Source organism: Pipra filicauda, unplaced genomic scaffold (assembly GCF_003945595.2).
Source record: "Pipra filicauda isolate LSUMZ 115617 unplaced genomic scaffold, ASM394559v2 scaffold86_size2582843_pilon, whole genome shotgun sequence".
Taxonomy (NCBI): Eukaryota; Metazoa; Chordata; class Aves; order Passeriformes; family Pipridae; genus Pipra; species Pipra filicauda.
The window spans coordinates 884,857-900,891 of record NW_024105053.1 but is presented as its reverse complement, the minus strand read 5'-3'; the positions used below and the strand labels follow the sequence as shown (position 1 = coordinate 900,891).

Sequence of the window (16,035 nt, the reverse complement as noted above, 5' to 3'; positions counted from 1 at the left end):
ATTATGACACTTAACCAACGAGGACCACTTTACCACAGTTTTTCAGTTAGCTGAACACTGATCTTGTAATTATTTCACCTAGGCTATATTTCCATCATTTGCTAAAAGAATGCTTTATACAGACATGTAAAAATGCATCATGTCAGCTGGCTCCTTTTCTTCATTAAGCCATGTATCCCTGTCAAAGCAGGGGTTTAGACTCAATTGAATAATTTTTTCTAGATAGGTCCGTGTGGGCTTTTCTGTTGCTTTATCATTTTTGTTAGTATTTGCCATTTTGATCTTCATTATTCAGTAATTTGTTTTTTATGTTCTTGTGAGGTCAAGTTGGTGAAGCATTCCATTAGACCACAGGTAGGACTTTTTCTTTTCCTAAAAATAACTTGAAAGATATTCTTACCGAGTCCTCTGGGACTTTTCCAATCTATAGAAAAAATAATTCTCAACAGTTCAAAGTTATTGAAGAATACTTAAATGAATGTTTAGATAAGGTCAATATATTTGGTTTTACAGAATTGATGGAATCAGTTTGAGGATACTTAATGTATCTAACTTTGCTATTCTTTAATGATTTGGTAATCTTTTGCTATTCTTGTGAAAGCTATTGTATCTGTTAAAATTAACTTCATAGAAAGTGTGTCACGTTTAACTTTTTTTTTTTTTTTTTTTACAAATTTGAAGAAGGAAAAGTGATGAAAAAAGAGTTTGTGGAATCTCCATCCCTGGAGATTCTGAAGGCATCTGGACATGGTTCTGAGCAGCTGTCTCCAGGTGGCCGTGCATGAGCAAAGGTCCTTTCCAACCTCAACCATGCTGTGATTCTGTTAATAAAGTCAGCTGTTATCTTTTTCATGAAATAAAAGTTACCTATTTCAGACACATACCTTGATTCTAACATTCACAGAACCTTTTCTTTTTATTCATTACCTTTAATTAATTTTTAATCTACAGTTTTCTGATTTTATTTTTGCTCTTTCTATATACCTGTCCTTAGTAAAACTTTGTGGGTGTTTTTAGCTGACATCTGTCCAAGGCATTGCTATTTCAAGACCAGTGCATCTACCTAGATGAACGTCTTGCTATACTCTCTTTCTCTTTTAGTAGCTGCCAATATTCTGACATTTCTTTGCTCTTTATGATACATCTATACTAGTAGATAAATAGTGCCCAAGAATAGTGATAGTCACTGAGATGGAATGGTGTGACATGTCCTGTACCAGTGCTGGCACTTGCCTCCCAAGGGAGAGCACTAATGTGAGTAGGGCAAAACAGTGCCCAATTCCACTGATGCTTCTGTCTGTAACTTCTGCTTTCTTTCCTACGACTTTCCCAAGTTGTTCTGGGCTGTCACTTTTCACTTTCTAGGAGCTTTCTGGGTATCAAAGATATCCCATTACCACTAGACCTGCTCATTCTGCACCTCTGCTATTGGTCATGAAAAGTCACCTGCACTTTCTCCCCCTGTAATAGACATCTGCTATGACAAGAGGGAATCTTAGTTCCCAAATGACAAAAGGGAAAAGCAGTAAGTCTTCACAAACTTCAGAGCAATCTGTCTCCTTTATGTAGCATCAAACAACAGTCAAGAAAGCTAAGGCTTTATGCTGGAGTGTGCTTTATGCTCCACTGTTTGCAGCATCATGCATTTCCCTCTTGACTCTGTATCTGCACATAGCAGGTTTTGAAAGAAGCCTGCTGTGTTTCACCTTCCTCAGACGGGAATATAAAGCTTTTATAAGTATGACCTACCCAGCACCATCCCTGCAGCTAACTTTGATCTTCTCACGTGTGCTCAGAGTGTGTGCTCTTTGGTCAAAGACTGAGCACCCCTTCAGTAAAGTCTTGGTGTTGTCAGACAGGCATAGCAGAGCTGAGGAAGCTGTAAGTCAGCAAGCAAGACAAAGGCAGTCCATCCTCTCAGGCAGAGAAATTGTCTTGGATAGATATGTCACTAGGCAAAACTGAACATTGGTATGCACTTCCCTTTAACGGGACCCTCGTACACATGTTCCAGGAATCTCCATGTCTTCAATGTTGATTTTTTTTTCCGGCCTCATCTTCAGCGTAGGTTTCCTTATTTTTCCAAGAACACTTACTTAGCTTTCCCACTTCCACAAAAGGAGGTCAAACCAAACAATAGCAGTTGCTTTCTGCATCCTTTTGCTGACTTAGTCCAAGATTATTTATGCTGTGTCTCATGCCAGCTACAGGTTGCTTGGTGTGTTGGATTTGAGTCTATATGTATAGTTGTTCACTGTCCCTCCCTTTTTAAGGGAGAAAAAGGTAAATGGGTATCTCCAGCCAATCTTCACCCCTTCCTGCTTCAGAATACAATGACAGTGTTTGACTTATTTGTAAGGAGTGTGCATTCTTGGGATCTGGACTGGAATAATCAGTTTTCTCTTACCTCAGACACCAAAATCCTGCCAAATGTTGAAAACACTCAGTCCCTTCTTGAATTAATAATTTTAAAACATCTTTTTGCTGCACATTTTTTCCAAGATTCTCACATTTTATTTAAGATTTGATCTTAATTTGCTGGCTCTCTCATGAGGAATATTAGGGATAGAGAGGGAGCAATACTGGAGATTGGATGCAATTATACCGTACATTGGATCCCCAAAGACAACAGAAGAAAATGGTGGAACAGCTGGTACAGATTTAGAGTGTCTCAGTAAGCAGGAGTTTGCCAAAGAAGAGAATTGCGTAGTATAAATCAAAATTGGTACTGTCTTAACAAAGCAATAGAAAGCCCTCTTTCAGAACATTAAGTAAAATTCGGGTCAGTTTGAAGTCTTCTTTTGAGTTTCTCAGATAACCTAGGTCATCTAAAATGGCTCTAGATATTTATATTTAGGTTCCAGGATTGTTTCCAAATGATGTACTAATGTTGAGTGTGCCCCTGGGCTTTCCTCTTACCCTTCTGCAGTGCTCCACCACCTGTGGAATGGGGGCTTTCTGGAGGCTGGTGAAGTGCAGCAGCAGGAACACATCTCACTGTCAGCACATCGAAAAGCCTGATCCTGCAAGAAAATGTTATCTCCGCCCATGTGCTAGCTGGAAAACAGGAAATTGGAGCAAGGTAACTTCATTCAGAGCTGTGTGTGAACAGTAAGCTTGCAAATTTCAGTGAGTAGGAAATTCTAAGTACTTCATTTTTAAAGCAATTATTTACTCAGTGGTAATGCATACATGGTTCCCAGTTGACTATTCAGCACTAATTTTCTGATTTCCTGACCAAGTTATATCTAGAAACACATCTGCTGTGAATTTTGTTCTTCCTGTCGTGGGTTGTGCTCATTAACTCTTGCATCTAAAGCCAAAGCAGGACTAACTGTTCATGTTCTATGGAGATTGTAGGGCAAAGCTGTACATATTTGATTGTGGCATCTTTTTGATCTCTGCTTCCAGAGGCATCTCCTAATTTTAAGAAGCAGTGGGAATTTGAAAGAAGAAGTTGTCATGTTCCTATTCACCCTTGTCACCGTATGTTATCTCTTATGTGACACGATCTGTTCCCCATCCATTTCATCTCTAATTTTTACATTTAGAAAATGAAAGAGCATGGTACCAGGGAGAATGCCTGCTATGTATGGGGTCCTGTTTGATCCTAGTTGTGTACACATGGCTTGGTCAAGGGACAGAATAGTGTCCAGGGTGGCAAGTGGAGCCCAAGGAATTGTGTTTGACTTACGTTTTGGTATTTTAAGATGCATGATAGACACCTGGAAGGACTTTGGTGACTTCTTGAAACTTATTACATTTTGTCTTCATGCAGTCTAAAAATGGAGTTTTAAACAGCTGGTTATTTTTTATGACTCAAAAGAGAAAACCTACAGAATTCTATTGAAATAATGTCGATTTAATAAAGAGAAAGATGCTCTTTTTCAGTACATATCATTTTTGTGGACAATGTTGTTGCCATTGGGCTAGAGGGCAGATTCGTACAAAGAAAAGGTTGTAGTTACAAAATCTGTGCTCTATTATTAAGCTCTTTGACACAGAATTGATTTGTACAGGAATTACATGCCTGTTTAGTAAGTTCAGGAAAGGCCAAGGCTTTACATAACTACATTTAAGCCTTCAAAATTCATTTTAAATGATACATAGATACTGCGCAGTCCCATTTACAGTAGGGCATATTTTACCTTCACTTTTTCTTCATAAATGTCATTGCTCTTGCAAGAAATGAATGATAGTTATGTCAAAAAAAGTAACTAGAAATAAGGCTTAATGGTAAAATATTATGGGACACAAATTTTTAAAAGTGTCAGTCCAATTATGAAAACAATTTAAAGCAAAAGGCTTTTCCTAACAGATTTCTATTGTGTTACTCACCCTTTTTTTCCATAAATTGAACTAGACAGACAAACCTAATTACAATTTAATATATAAAAATTACTAATATTTGTTTGCTTTACGAGTGAAATTGTTTTTTGTTACTCATTTCAAACATTCTTAAGGCACCTTATCATAGCAAGATGGCTATGTTCCGCTGCTAGTGTAGTACAGCTTCTTCTGTTCCTTTGCTCTCATCTAATTCTCCTCTTCCCTAAAAGAAAGGTGCTTCTGACTAGATCTTACAGTCTGAGTTTAATACTAGGTATAACTCGCACATATTTTGGGGCTGTTGTACTCATTTTTTTACACAGTCACTTCTGTTCACTGTTTTTATCCAGAGGGACAAAAACTCCTGTCTACAAGAGTATGGATTCCCTCCCCATTCATTCTTCATCTCTCATGGGAATTTTTATGTTCAAATTCTTTGCTCAACTGAAGAATGGTTATTTATGCAAAGGAGAACAGCATTAGTTGCTGTTGCAGCGTGGTGGTAAAGGTGAAAGCTGATCTGAGGTTACTCAGTGGTGTAGTTGGAATTGGTTTTAATTCTGGATGAAGTCAAAATGTGTATTTTTCCTTATCCTTTGAGTAGAAAATTCACTTCTTCCTCGACAACAGGAGAATTCCTGAACTTTGGTGTCTGGGGACAGGACCTGGTGATGCTGCATGAGGCCTTGGAGCAAGCTTCAAAGAGAAATAGGAGGCTGGAAGAGCTTGCTTAGCTTACTGGCAGAGCTCTAAGCTGAGAAGTGATTTCACAGGCTATGAATGAGGCTCAGGGTGCCTCTCTTCTTTCCCATTCTCTCATGCCCAGGCTGCTCTCGGAGTATGAAACCTCCTGGTGCCATGAGGAGCAAGGAAGATGAGGGTGGGAACTGCTACTCCCTCCATCCCTCCCTCCCTCCTTTCCCTCCTTCTGAAACAACTGAGGAACTGACAATCTCCTTACATACAGAATTCATTTTTTGTATTTGTTGCATTATAACTCTTTTACTGTGACATTTTTGGAAATAGTTGTCAAGATTTCTCAATTAAATACACACACGTGTCATTAATGGACATGGAAGTGAAGGAAGGGAAGTACTTATATGGTGTGTTCCGGTTTGCTGTGATGAGACCCACAGTGTTTAAGCCTTACAACAGGTTATTGTTACAGTAAAGTGGAAGTTTCCTCTGTTCAGGATGCTCAGAGCTCAGGCTGTCCTGCTCCTCTGTGACTGGGGAAGGTACAGCCCCTCAGCAGAGCATCATTTGGAGATGTGCCCCTTTCTGTTTTGTGTGCAGTGCTCTGCGAACTGCAGCGGCGGCTTCAAGACCCGAGATGCTCACTGCATTGATGTCCGTGAAAAGCGACTGCTCAGGCCTTTTCATTGCCAGTTACTCGGATATAAACCACAACTCAGCACTAGGTGTAACACAGAGCCTTGTTTGCAGTGGCATGTGGAGCCCTGGAATAAGGTATTGTCCTTGAAAAGAAGCTTTTGGAATGAGCAATTACCTGTCAGGTAACAGTGACTCTCAGATCCTGTGCTGTTGGGTAAACCTGTGCTCAAAGGAAGACACACAGCTGGTGTGTACCACTCTGCAGTCCTTGTGTATGGTTACAGCAAGAATTAGCATAGGTGTTCGTCAGACTTCCCCAAGTCATTCTTAGGATTGCATATAATACACAGCCAGAGCTGTAAATCACCATACTCTGAAAGAGAGTAGTAGATGGCCTGGAAAAAGATTTCTTTTAGCTATTCTACTGGATCAGTAAATGTGGTTCATTTAGATTAATCCGTTTTGCTGCCATTTTAATGTTGCTTTCTCATTATGGTGAATTTAAAATTTTCCTTTCCCTTCAGCTTTTGGGCTGAAATTTTGTAGATCTGGAAGCTTAGGCCAGACATAAGATAAATCTGACTTTTGGGTCTTTTTGTAATATAAATCTGTTCCAATGAACTCATAGGCAGCCAGGTACATATTTTTGTCAGCTAAAGCACATGTTCTGATTACATTTTAGTGTTTACTCCCACTAAAAAGCAGCTCTGGAGAAAGCAGCATGATGTTTACAGCCCTCTGGACCTGATGCTTTTGGATTTCAAGGGAGGTGATCACATTGTTCTTTGTAAGACATTGACAAAACACACCTGCAAGAAGAACACCAGGATGTGTGATTTCTGTCAAAGTAATCAGCAAAGGTCAAAAAAATAAAAATAGCCAAATGATTACACTTGTTTGCCACTTAAATTTTAAAAAAAAAACACTAGTCAAACCCTGACAGTTGTCTTCATGCTAAGAATGCTGGATACAATTGGATTGAAAAGGTTAATTTACCAGATGTCAGACAGAGTGCTCTGTCCACAGGGATTCAGTTGCTTGTAGGACAGGATGCAATTGCTTGTAGGACAGGAACAATGCATTATTCAAAGTATATCTGGCACATTGTTTCATGCCACAGTGTGAAATACTTTGTGTATTTTAAGCAGGCTCTGCTGCAGATGAAGTGAAAAAATAATAAAAAGTCAGTGGATAAGTAATACTGGAATGTGGACAGAAGAATGTTTAAAAAATAACTTAGGTCACTGTCTTTGTAGGTAATATATCAAATACATATATATATATATAGTGTATATATAATAAAAGTAGACACTGTTATTGCCAAATAGTTCATTTGTTGTGTGGACTGAATGAATTTTAATGTCCCCAGCCACCTCATAAAATGAGATGCTGCATCTCATGAACTTGTTCTGTCTTCAGTAAGTATTACAGAATAATCCTGCAGACATGTGACTTCCAATCTCATTCTTGTTAGAGAAGCTACTGGTGCCAGTGAATGCTGATCAGCAGTTCTGTGTTGCCTGTTCTGTGTTGCCACTTCCATGCTGTCCTATAGTCCTTGCAATAATGCATGTCAGGAGCAGCTTTTCCCCAAGTAACAGCTTATTTCCTGTTTCCTTCCAAGCATATGATGAAGTAAGTGTCTCAATGCAGAGCTTTTCTTCGTGCCTAGACTTTAGGACTTGACGTGCAGGCTAGCTTGTACATCTTTCCAAATCCCATGGGTCAGTGACCCGGGGTTCTTGTTAACTCTTGTTAACACATTGTGATAACTCTTGTTATCCACATTTCTGAATGAACATTTCCAACTGTCTTTATGGTCTTTTTTTTGTGTTGTTACCCATTCCCACCTCTCGTTGTGCCCCTCTTTTGTTAGTGTTCGAGAACCTGTGGTGGTGGCCAGCAAAAGCGACACATCTACTGCCCAGAAGAAGGGCACTGTGACTGGACCAAAAGACCTAATGCCACTGCGTCATGTAACAGGCAGCCTTGTACACAATGGATTAACCAGGCCTGGAGCCCGGTAGGATTCAGTTTATTTTTGGTTTAGCTTTTGTCATGAGTTGGCCATATTTGGTCATATTATCGTCTTGTCTTTGAATCTCAGTGCCTGTGGCAAGGGTAGCTTCTTATTCACAGCTGAAACTACAAATGAAGAACTTTTGAAAATATTACTAAACGTTTCATAGCCAGCCCATCTCCGTTCCTTCAGCTGACAGGTATTGTAGCTTCTACTTTTTGTTGCTGCATTAGGTGTTGTTGAAGGGCTGGAGTTTTTAACTTGTCTGATAAAAAGGAGATACCATTTACATTCTTCCATTGCTTATCTGAAATTTTCCACTGTTCAAGCTATTAGAGGGGGTTGGGTGATCCTTAAAGCAATTTTGTGGAATACTGGACTTGCCCACATGAAGAGAAAATCTGAGTTTTGACCAATAGCCTTCTACTTTGACACCTGGAAATCTAATTGACAAATATAAGACATGTCTTTGGGGAACCTTCCATTATCTGCAACACACATTTATTTATAAAGAAACTGGTATTTCTAATAAACATTTCCGTTCAGTTTCCTTAATAAACACAGCATACATTAAAAATATCCTCACAGCACAATAGAATATCGAAGGAATGCTAAAAGCGGGAGCCACAAATAAGGAAACCATGGAGACTCATGTAACACAGAAAATGGAATGAGTTGGTTTTGACACAAAGCCATTAGATGGGACATGACTATAATGTAATGTAAAGTTAGTGTAACACTTAAATATGGAAGTGAAATGCATAAAATCGGCACCTGAATACAAAAAATTATACCAATTATTTTACTGATTTGTCAATCCTATATTAATGTATTAATTAATAATTTTACTTTATTAGAAAGATTTTAAACATCAGTATAAAGTTGTTGCAAGAGTACCTAAGACCTTTTAATGTGCTTCACACCAGTACAGTTGTGTCTTATGCACAGATATATACATCAGAGAAAGGATAATTTGCAGAAAAATTACAGAGGTACCAGTCCTGTCTTCATCTCTGGTGTTTTATTAGCTGACATTCTCTGTCTGTCGAAATTATTTATCTTGCTGGGCACTATTTATCTGAAGAGAAAAAGAACTTATGATTAATTGGAATTCCCAGATGCTCTGGGAAGTCTGAAGAATTAAATACATTTACGGAATAGTACAAGAATGTATTTTAAAAGTGTTCCTTTTTTATGGCAGTCTTTTTGCAGCCAGAACAAGCAGCTGGCTGTTCTTTTGTGGTCATAAAGAAAGGATAACCACTGTGTAAATGTCACGAAAGAAACAACATTTCACTGAACTTTTTTAATAAATCTTATCTTGGTCATTTGTAGACGTAACATTGCAATGATTATATATGTTTAACTTAGTGAGAAAATGGGATGCGAAAAATGTCCTAATTGTACTAATTTAGATTACTACTCTCTTATTTTGTAGGACTGATCCTCCTCCTCCTCCTCAGTAGAAAACAGTCCTCTCCCCCTGGTTACACATTCCAAAATGCTGTAGTTATGCTATTTACTCTTCCACTGTATCCTACCAAATCTGACCACAATACACCATGGAGGTATCTGGGTAGAGCACACAGTACACAAAGTAGTGTAAAGTCATTGGTTCTGGATCATATGGCATTTTTAGCCTCCTGTCACATTACAGCGCAAATATTGGCATATTACAAAATTTCCATATAAAAATACTTTTATATGTGTTAACATTACTTTCTTTCAGTGCACTGTTTCTTGTGGAGGGGGCATTCAGCAAAGAACTGTGAAATGCATGAATACAGAAACTAATGAAACTGAAGATGACAGTATGTGTGTGGACAAAGCCAAGCCAACAGAGCATCAGAAATGCAATGTGCAAGAGTGCAGGAAAAGTACAGGTATGGTAATATACCTGCATGAGACAGTTTCCAAAAAGCTCTCCATTTGTGCTGAGATTCTTCAAAAACTGGGAACTGAATCTATCTACTCAATCTATCAACTTCTTTTGAGTACTGTGGGTTCAGTACTTAAAGGTCAGCCTGACCTGCTGCTGCTCAGCTCCTCTGTTGGCAGAACCACGCTGTTGTGTTCTCCAGCCCTCCTGACCTTGTTCAGTCCTCTGAGCATGATGAGGAGTGCAATCCTCTGAGCATGCATGCCTAATTTATGATGCCACAACTAAATGAACAGGCCTGCTCGTGTTGGCCTATTTTAGGTAACTTAGACTGCATTGAGGACTGTGGAAGGACATGCAGTGTGAGTCCAAACAGAGGCCATTTCTTAAGATAGATTCCCCCTGTGGAAACTGCAGATTCTGGACTGTGAGTGCAAGCAAGCAAATTCTTACAGAGAGACACTGTAAGAAAAATCAGTGTCCCACAGGGTGAGACTGTCCAAAATGAAGAGGTGGGGAGAAGTGACCTAGGGTGTCCTGTACTTCTCTTATTCAAAGGCCCAGGAGCATGGTGGTGTAGATGGTTAATAGCCCAGAAAAGAGGTATCAGGGGAAGGAAGAAGTTTACAAAAGGGTACAAATCTTTATCTGTAGTCTGCGTACTGCAGTATCTGACTGGTTCCCTCAGGTAAGAACAGCAACAGCTCGTAGTCCTTCTAGAAAAGCCTTCAAAAGCCTTTTGGAGGATGATTCTTCCCTCTTAGTAAGTCAGTGGTAAGGGTCTGATTTGGCAATGGGACAAGGGTTTGACTCCTGAGGGCAGCGCAGATCTGACACCCTTGAGAGTGATGCATCACTCCTGCTGCTGTTCATAGATCTTTAGCACATGTTTTGCCCTAAGGTTGAATTGGTCTGCTTATTTCCTGTCCCTCTCATGTTCAGAAAGACAGAATCTAATAGATACTGCCTACACAGATTAGTACTAGTTATTAGAGTATTTCTGTGAATAAAACTCAAGTGGCCCATGAAACACAAGAAATGCCCTACTGGGTGCATTTCACACCTAGCCTGGTGTGAAAAGAATCACTTTTATCTGTTTTGATCTGCCTTTATACTAGTTTTCATTGAGTTTCCCTAGTTCCAGTGCTGGGGCATTTGCTGAAAAACAGCCTTGCATTCAGCTAATGCACCGTTTTCCTGCTTTTGCACACCTTGTCTTCTCACAGCTGAGGATTCCTGTTTCTAATATCTCAGTTTGGCACATGTCAGTTTATTAAAGCTACCACAGACCTATCAGCACTATAGTACACACAGGCCAGTCCCTGGTGCTGCAGAAATTGAAGTGTAGCCAAGCTGAATGTGTAGTTGCATGTGCTTTGTCTGTGCTCTCCTACCTGCCTGCCTTGCTCTGCATCACTCTCCCAGCCCACTGCACCTGTCTTAAATGCAGTTACAAGAATGCAAAAGTACCAGGCTCACAAGTCATTGTTACTAGGCTTTCCCTGGGCAGTCCTTGTCGGCAGAAATGTTCAAGTGAAAAACATAGATCAGCTCTGTCTGCTGCAAAAGTAACGTGTAACTGAACAGCAACAAGTGCTGCATTTTCCAAGACAGAAGGTCACGTGTTCACTAAAAGATCCTAGAATTTCAGGGGGATCAAACTGATCTGTAATACAGAGGAAGAGAAAGCCATCATAAATAAGAGCCTTGATAGACAGCACTGTCATAAAGCAGTTTAAAATTCTTGAAATACAGACAGTGTGTCAGCAAAATATAGCTAATTCTTCTTATCTTCTCCACCATAGGACTGCCCTGCAGCAAAGACCAGCTGTCAGTTCACTTCTGTCAGAGGCTGAAAGGCATTGGCAAGTGCTTGCTGCCGTCAATACAGACTCAGTGCTGCTTCACATGTAGTCAGCCCCGAATCCGTAACAAAGCAAGATATGGGGATCAGCGAGGCCTCAGACAACAAAATTACACTAAATCTAGAAGAAAATCACCTCAAACCCAAGAAAACAACAACCAAGCAGCTTGGCACTAGCTTGGAACTATCTTTCTTCTTTGAGTAGGGCTTCTGTTTACAGGCTTTACGTTCCTTATTTTTTTATGAACCATCCAACATAAATGAAAATCTGTGATCAAAACTGGGAAAACACATTGCCTAGGATTATGACTCCTAAGTTACTGCTTCTTTTTTTCTCTCTCTATAATAGTCCAAAAATTGTAACATAATTTGCAAAGTACCAGCAGCTAGTAATTCTTAGGCATGCATAGGTGCTAGAAACAAGCTTGCAAGAATTTTCTGATTGTTTTAATTGAATGTTTTACTTGTTCTTTCTTCCATCTCTTTCCGAAACTGACTTGAAACACCAGTACTGCCTACTTAAGAGTGTTTAGTGAAGGAGGCCACTTGGGCAGCAGACACAGACTTGCACCGTGGCCCAGTTCTCTTTGTACCCACTTGCCTTTCTTTCTTAGGAATCCAGGTGAAGTGGCAGTGTTTCTCTAAAGTCATTGCTCCCTTCATAAACTTGAAAGCAAAGTTTTATAATAACTGTTTGTGATAGGTTGAATTGAAACATCGGATTTTTCAGAAGAAAAGAAATCTTCATTTAGTGCTTGATTGAACCTCTGAAGGATACCTCAGCCATAGCCTGTTCTCGCCACTCCTCTTTTGCTACAAATGTCTTGCAGTAACCCGAAAAGACCATCAAATATAGGGTGTTAAGTTCCCAAATATGTTTTAAGCAACATTTCTGGGTACCATAACATCAAAGCTGTTTGTATCTACCACCTTAATGGAGTAATAGAATCATTTAGGTGGAAAAGATCAACAAGTCCAACCTCTAACCCAGCACTGCCAAGTCCACCACTAAATCACGTCCTTAAGTGCCACATCTACGTGTCTTTTTTACACATTTAGGAGAGAAACCAGCAATATCTGTTAGACAGTTTTATACAGTGCATTTGACAGAATAATTTCAGTATAAAGAAATAGTTTTGCTAGATCTGTCTAGCAGATCTTTTGCTAGACAGGCAATAACATTCTTAAGTCTCACGTATCATCTGTAGTTCCTCTCCAAAATTAGCTATCCAAAGTGATTTGAAATCAGATAAAGCAAGCCTTCCAAGTCAAAACTGTGGCCAATCTCCATAGCTGCAGATGTTCAAACACGAATGGTACAAGTCAGCAGGACATATAAAGCTATCAGGAAACTGATGCAGCACAGAGGTTGTACCAGATTGCTCTGCAGTAAAAATTCAACCTCAACATTTATCCTTTGGAAAGGGTATGTTGGTGGTATTCTATCTCTATTGACATCTCACTTCATCCAGTGTTATGTTAGTAGTCAGCTCCATTTAGTTCAAGAATATTACTGCTGCTGAACAGAGAAATCTGGTCCTGTAATGGTTTCCACTGTTTATGGCACAAAGAGTAAAGGAGTCACGCAGTGAGAGAGCAAAAGATCTCTAAACTGGTGTAGGTAAGGACAGTTTGAAGTTGATCCTTTTGAGTTTGAAGACTAAAGTCTTTCTGTTCCTCTACAAACTACAAAAAGAGAGGAAAGAGTGATGAGCTGACTCAGCTAAACAGTTTTGCAAATGTCATGTTAACTCATATGACAAAATTCAACTTTACAGACTTAAACCTTTCTTGCAGCTTCAAATGTTGCATGCAAGAATTTCAGCTGGAAAATTCCCATGCTACATTTTGAAACAAATTTTACAACATTGGCATAAAGGCCAGCTTGCAACTGGAAACTTTGTAGTTCACACTAATATTCAGTGATTGAACTATCATTTAATCCAGTATCTCCCAGTAGTAGTGCAAGCTCACGTCCACAAGAGCACTCTATCACCTCACTCAGAGCAAACTTTTCCCCTAGTGCAAATCCTTGATCATAATGAGGTTGAGGGGCATCTGGGACAGGAATTTATGACCCAGAGTATTGTCTGTGTAGGTCAGGCCTCAGGCATTAGGAGACCACTAGCCAAATCTGTTTTGCTATTGAAGAAAATGGCAGAACAAACTTCAGGGAGCTGCAACTGGCCCCTTTGAACAAAGCTGGGCATTTTCAAAAGAGCTGGACAAGAGCAGACATTTAGATTCCTTTGGAATTCAGTAGGATTTTGACACCTTGGTTCTACACTCTTTTTAGAAAATCTCAGATTTACTCCCTAGTTACCTGACAATTTGAGATTTTAATACGTGGAAATGTCACATTTTATGCAGTTCAGATTGAGACACAAAGCCATGAATCCAAGTGTCACTATGGTTACAGAACTGTGACTAGCAGTAGCCCTCTTTCTAGACAGACCTTAATGAAGTTAATAGAAATATCTTGGCCTGACTGTAATATATTAACCTAATAATGGCCGCAAGTCACATTGTCTTTTATCAAAGGTTTGTGACCTTTGGCTTAAGGCTCACTTCTCCACTTGAAGTCTCTGGGAGTTCAAAATATGCAGCATGTCAAGGTAAGGTTTATTAACCTCGGTGCTGGCAATATAACGCCGGTTATAGGTGCTGATAAAATCCACTGTTAAAAATGTGGTGCTATATAATGTGGGGATGACTTACAATGGTGCACGTGCACTCTTACGATAATGGATGTCTCTGGTGTTGCTGGCCAACGCCAGACATGATGCTTTTTAAGTTTCACAGTGTGCTTTTGTCCTTCTGAGGACGTGAATGGCTGCTGACCCTTTGAGCAATAAAAACCTGGGCAGTTGTTATTCCACTGAACAGAGAAATATTGTATCATGCGGGGAAATGGAGGTGCCCTGTCTGGTTCAGGAAGCATTTGGCAGGGCTTGGCCTCAGGCTGCATTGTGTAGAGCAGTTCTCTGATAGCCAAACAACCCAAATTGGTGGTAAGTGCAGATGATTCTTGTATTCCCAGAAGCATCTTACAGGATTTGGGCAGGACAGAGTTAGGTTCACTTCAGGATTGGACTCTTCTGTGCTCAGAGGTACCTGCAACTTTTTATCCACAGCAGTCAACAGAAGTGGGCTGTCAGGTGTGTGGGCTAAGGAAAAAGGAGCTGACTGAGTGGATATGGTGCAGGTGGGAGGAAGAATGCCTGTGAGGGTTGGCCTTTCCAGTGCTCCTTAGGGCTACCATGGAGTAAAAACCATTTCTGCCTTCATTGTTTTCTTCAGGGAGCTGTAATTTCATTTGAAATTAATAAAAAGTGAATAAATTATATTATAGACATTAATCAAAATAAATCTTTCTACCCAGGGAAGCACAGTCATCACTTTGCTCAGCTTAAAACTTTAGGGAAAAGATTGTGACAACATGAACTCTTTTAACAGAGCAGTGCCACTGCTATTATGAGACAACTATTCTTAAGTAAAGGTGGATTTATGATCTAAACCCAGATGGTCATTAGTCTCAAAACTGAATAGAGTACAAAGTGCAGAGGCATATTATCATTGTATTATCATATTAGCCCGAGACACATCAGCTTCAACAGATTGCTCAGGAAAAATGTGTATTTGGTACATTCACAGCTTGTTCTAATATTTCAAGGTTTAAAAAGCAAACTATGATGACATATTTGTTTCAAGCTTCAATAAATGGCATTGCTTATGTTTGATGTCTCTGGTATTTTATTTTTCCAGTGCAAGAAGACTCATAAGATGGAATTTCCAGGGGAAAAAAAAAAGAAAAAAGCTTAGAAAATACATTTACTATGCCGGGGATCCCCATCATTGAGTTATTTTGATGTTTGATACTCTAACATAAAAGAGATCATTAAAAAGAGTGAGGGGGAAAAGTAGAAGATTAAAGCGTGGTGCTAAGTAAAAACATACATTAATAGGCTTAGTCATTTCTTATGAAATAGATGAAATCTTACCACTGCACCAAACCTTTTCAGCACTTGAGTTGCAGATACTGCTGATGCTTATGCCCAGAAACTTAATCACAGTAGCTCTGTACCCTGACATGCTGCCCAGAAACACAGGCATCACTGTTAGGCTTGGGTAGAGAGCACCATTAGTTTGCGCTCAGTGTTCTGGGGAGGCAGTCTTTTGCCAGACCTCTGGAGTCACCTCTGTCTCTGTCATGTTACAAGCAGGTGGAAGAAGGTCCCTGGTAGCTGCCTGGATTCAGTGAATCAGTGGCTTTGGCTGGGTCTGAGACATCATTGAATAAATCGTGGAATCACTGAATGGTTTGAATTGGAAGGAAACTTAAAGGAAGGAAACTTGTTCCAACCCCCCTGCCATTGGCAGGGACACCTTTCACTAGACCAGGTTGCTCAGAGCCTCATTCAACCTGGCCTTGAACACTTCCAGGAATGGGGCATCCACAGCTTCTCTGTACTTCTCTTAACTTTTCTTAGGTTTCACTTTGTCTTTCCTCATAGGAGAGGTGCTTCATCCCTCCAGTCAACTTAGTGGCCTCCTCTGGCCTCATTTAAACAGATCCATGTTTGTCCTGTGCTGGAACTCCAGAGCTGG

The 16,035-nt window shown here is 39.8% G+C and overlaps 1 protein-coding gene across 1 annotated transcript in view; it reads left to right on the top strand.

Moving 5' to 3' along the window:
• The window catches only part of ADAMTS12 (ADAM metallopeptidase with thrombospondin type 1 motif 12), a 141,300-nt gene extending 126,133 nt beyond the window's left edge, over positions 1–15,167 (top strand). The window contains exons 20-24 of the mRNA XM_027745609.2: positions 2,930–3,082; positions 5,626–5,799; positions 7,541–7,687; positions 9,414–9,567; positions 11,369–15,167. Coding sequence (XP_027601410.1) covers positions 2,930–3,082; positions 5,626–5,799; positions 7,541–7,687; positions 9,414–9,567; positions 11,369–11,604 — 864 coding nt within the window. The 3' untranslated portion in view covers positions 11,605–15,167. The remainder of the gene's footprint in view (positions 1–2,929; positions 3,083–5,625; positions 5,800–7,540; positions 7,688–9,413; positions 9,568–11,368) is intronic.
• Positions 15,168–16,035: the final 868 nt, after the last annotated feature.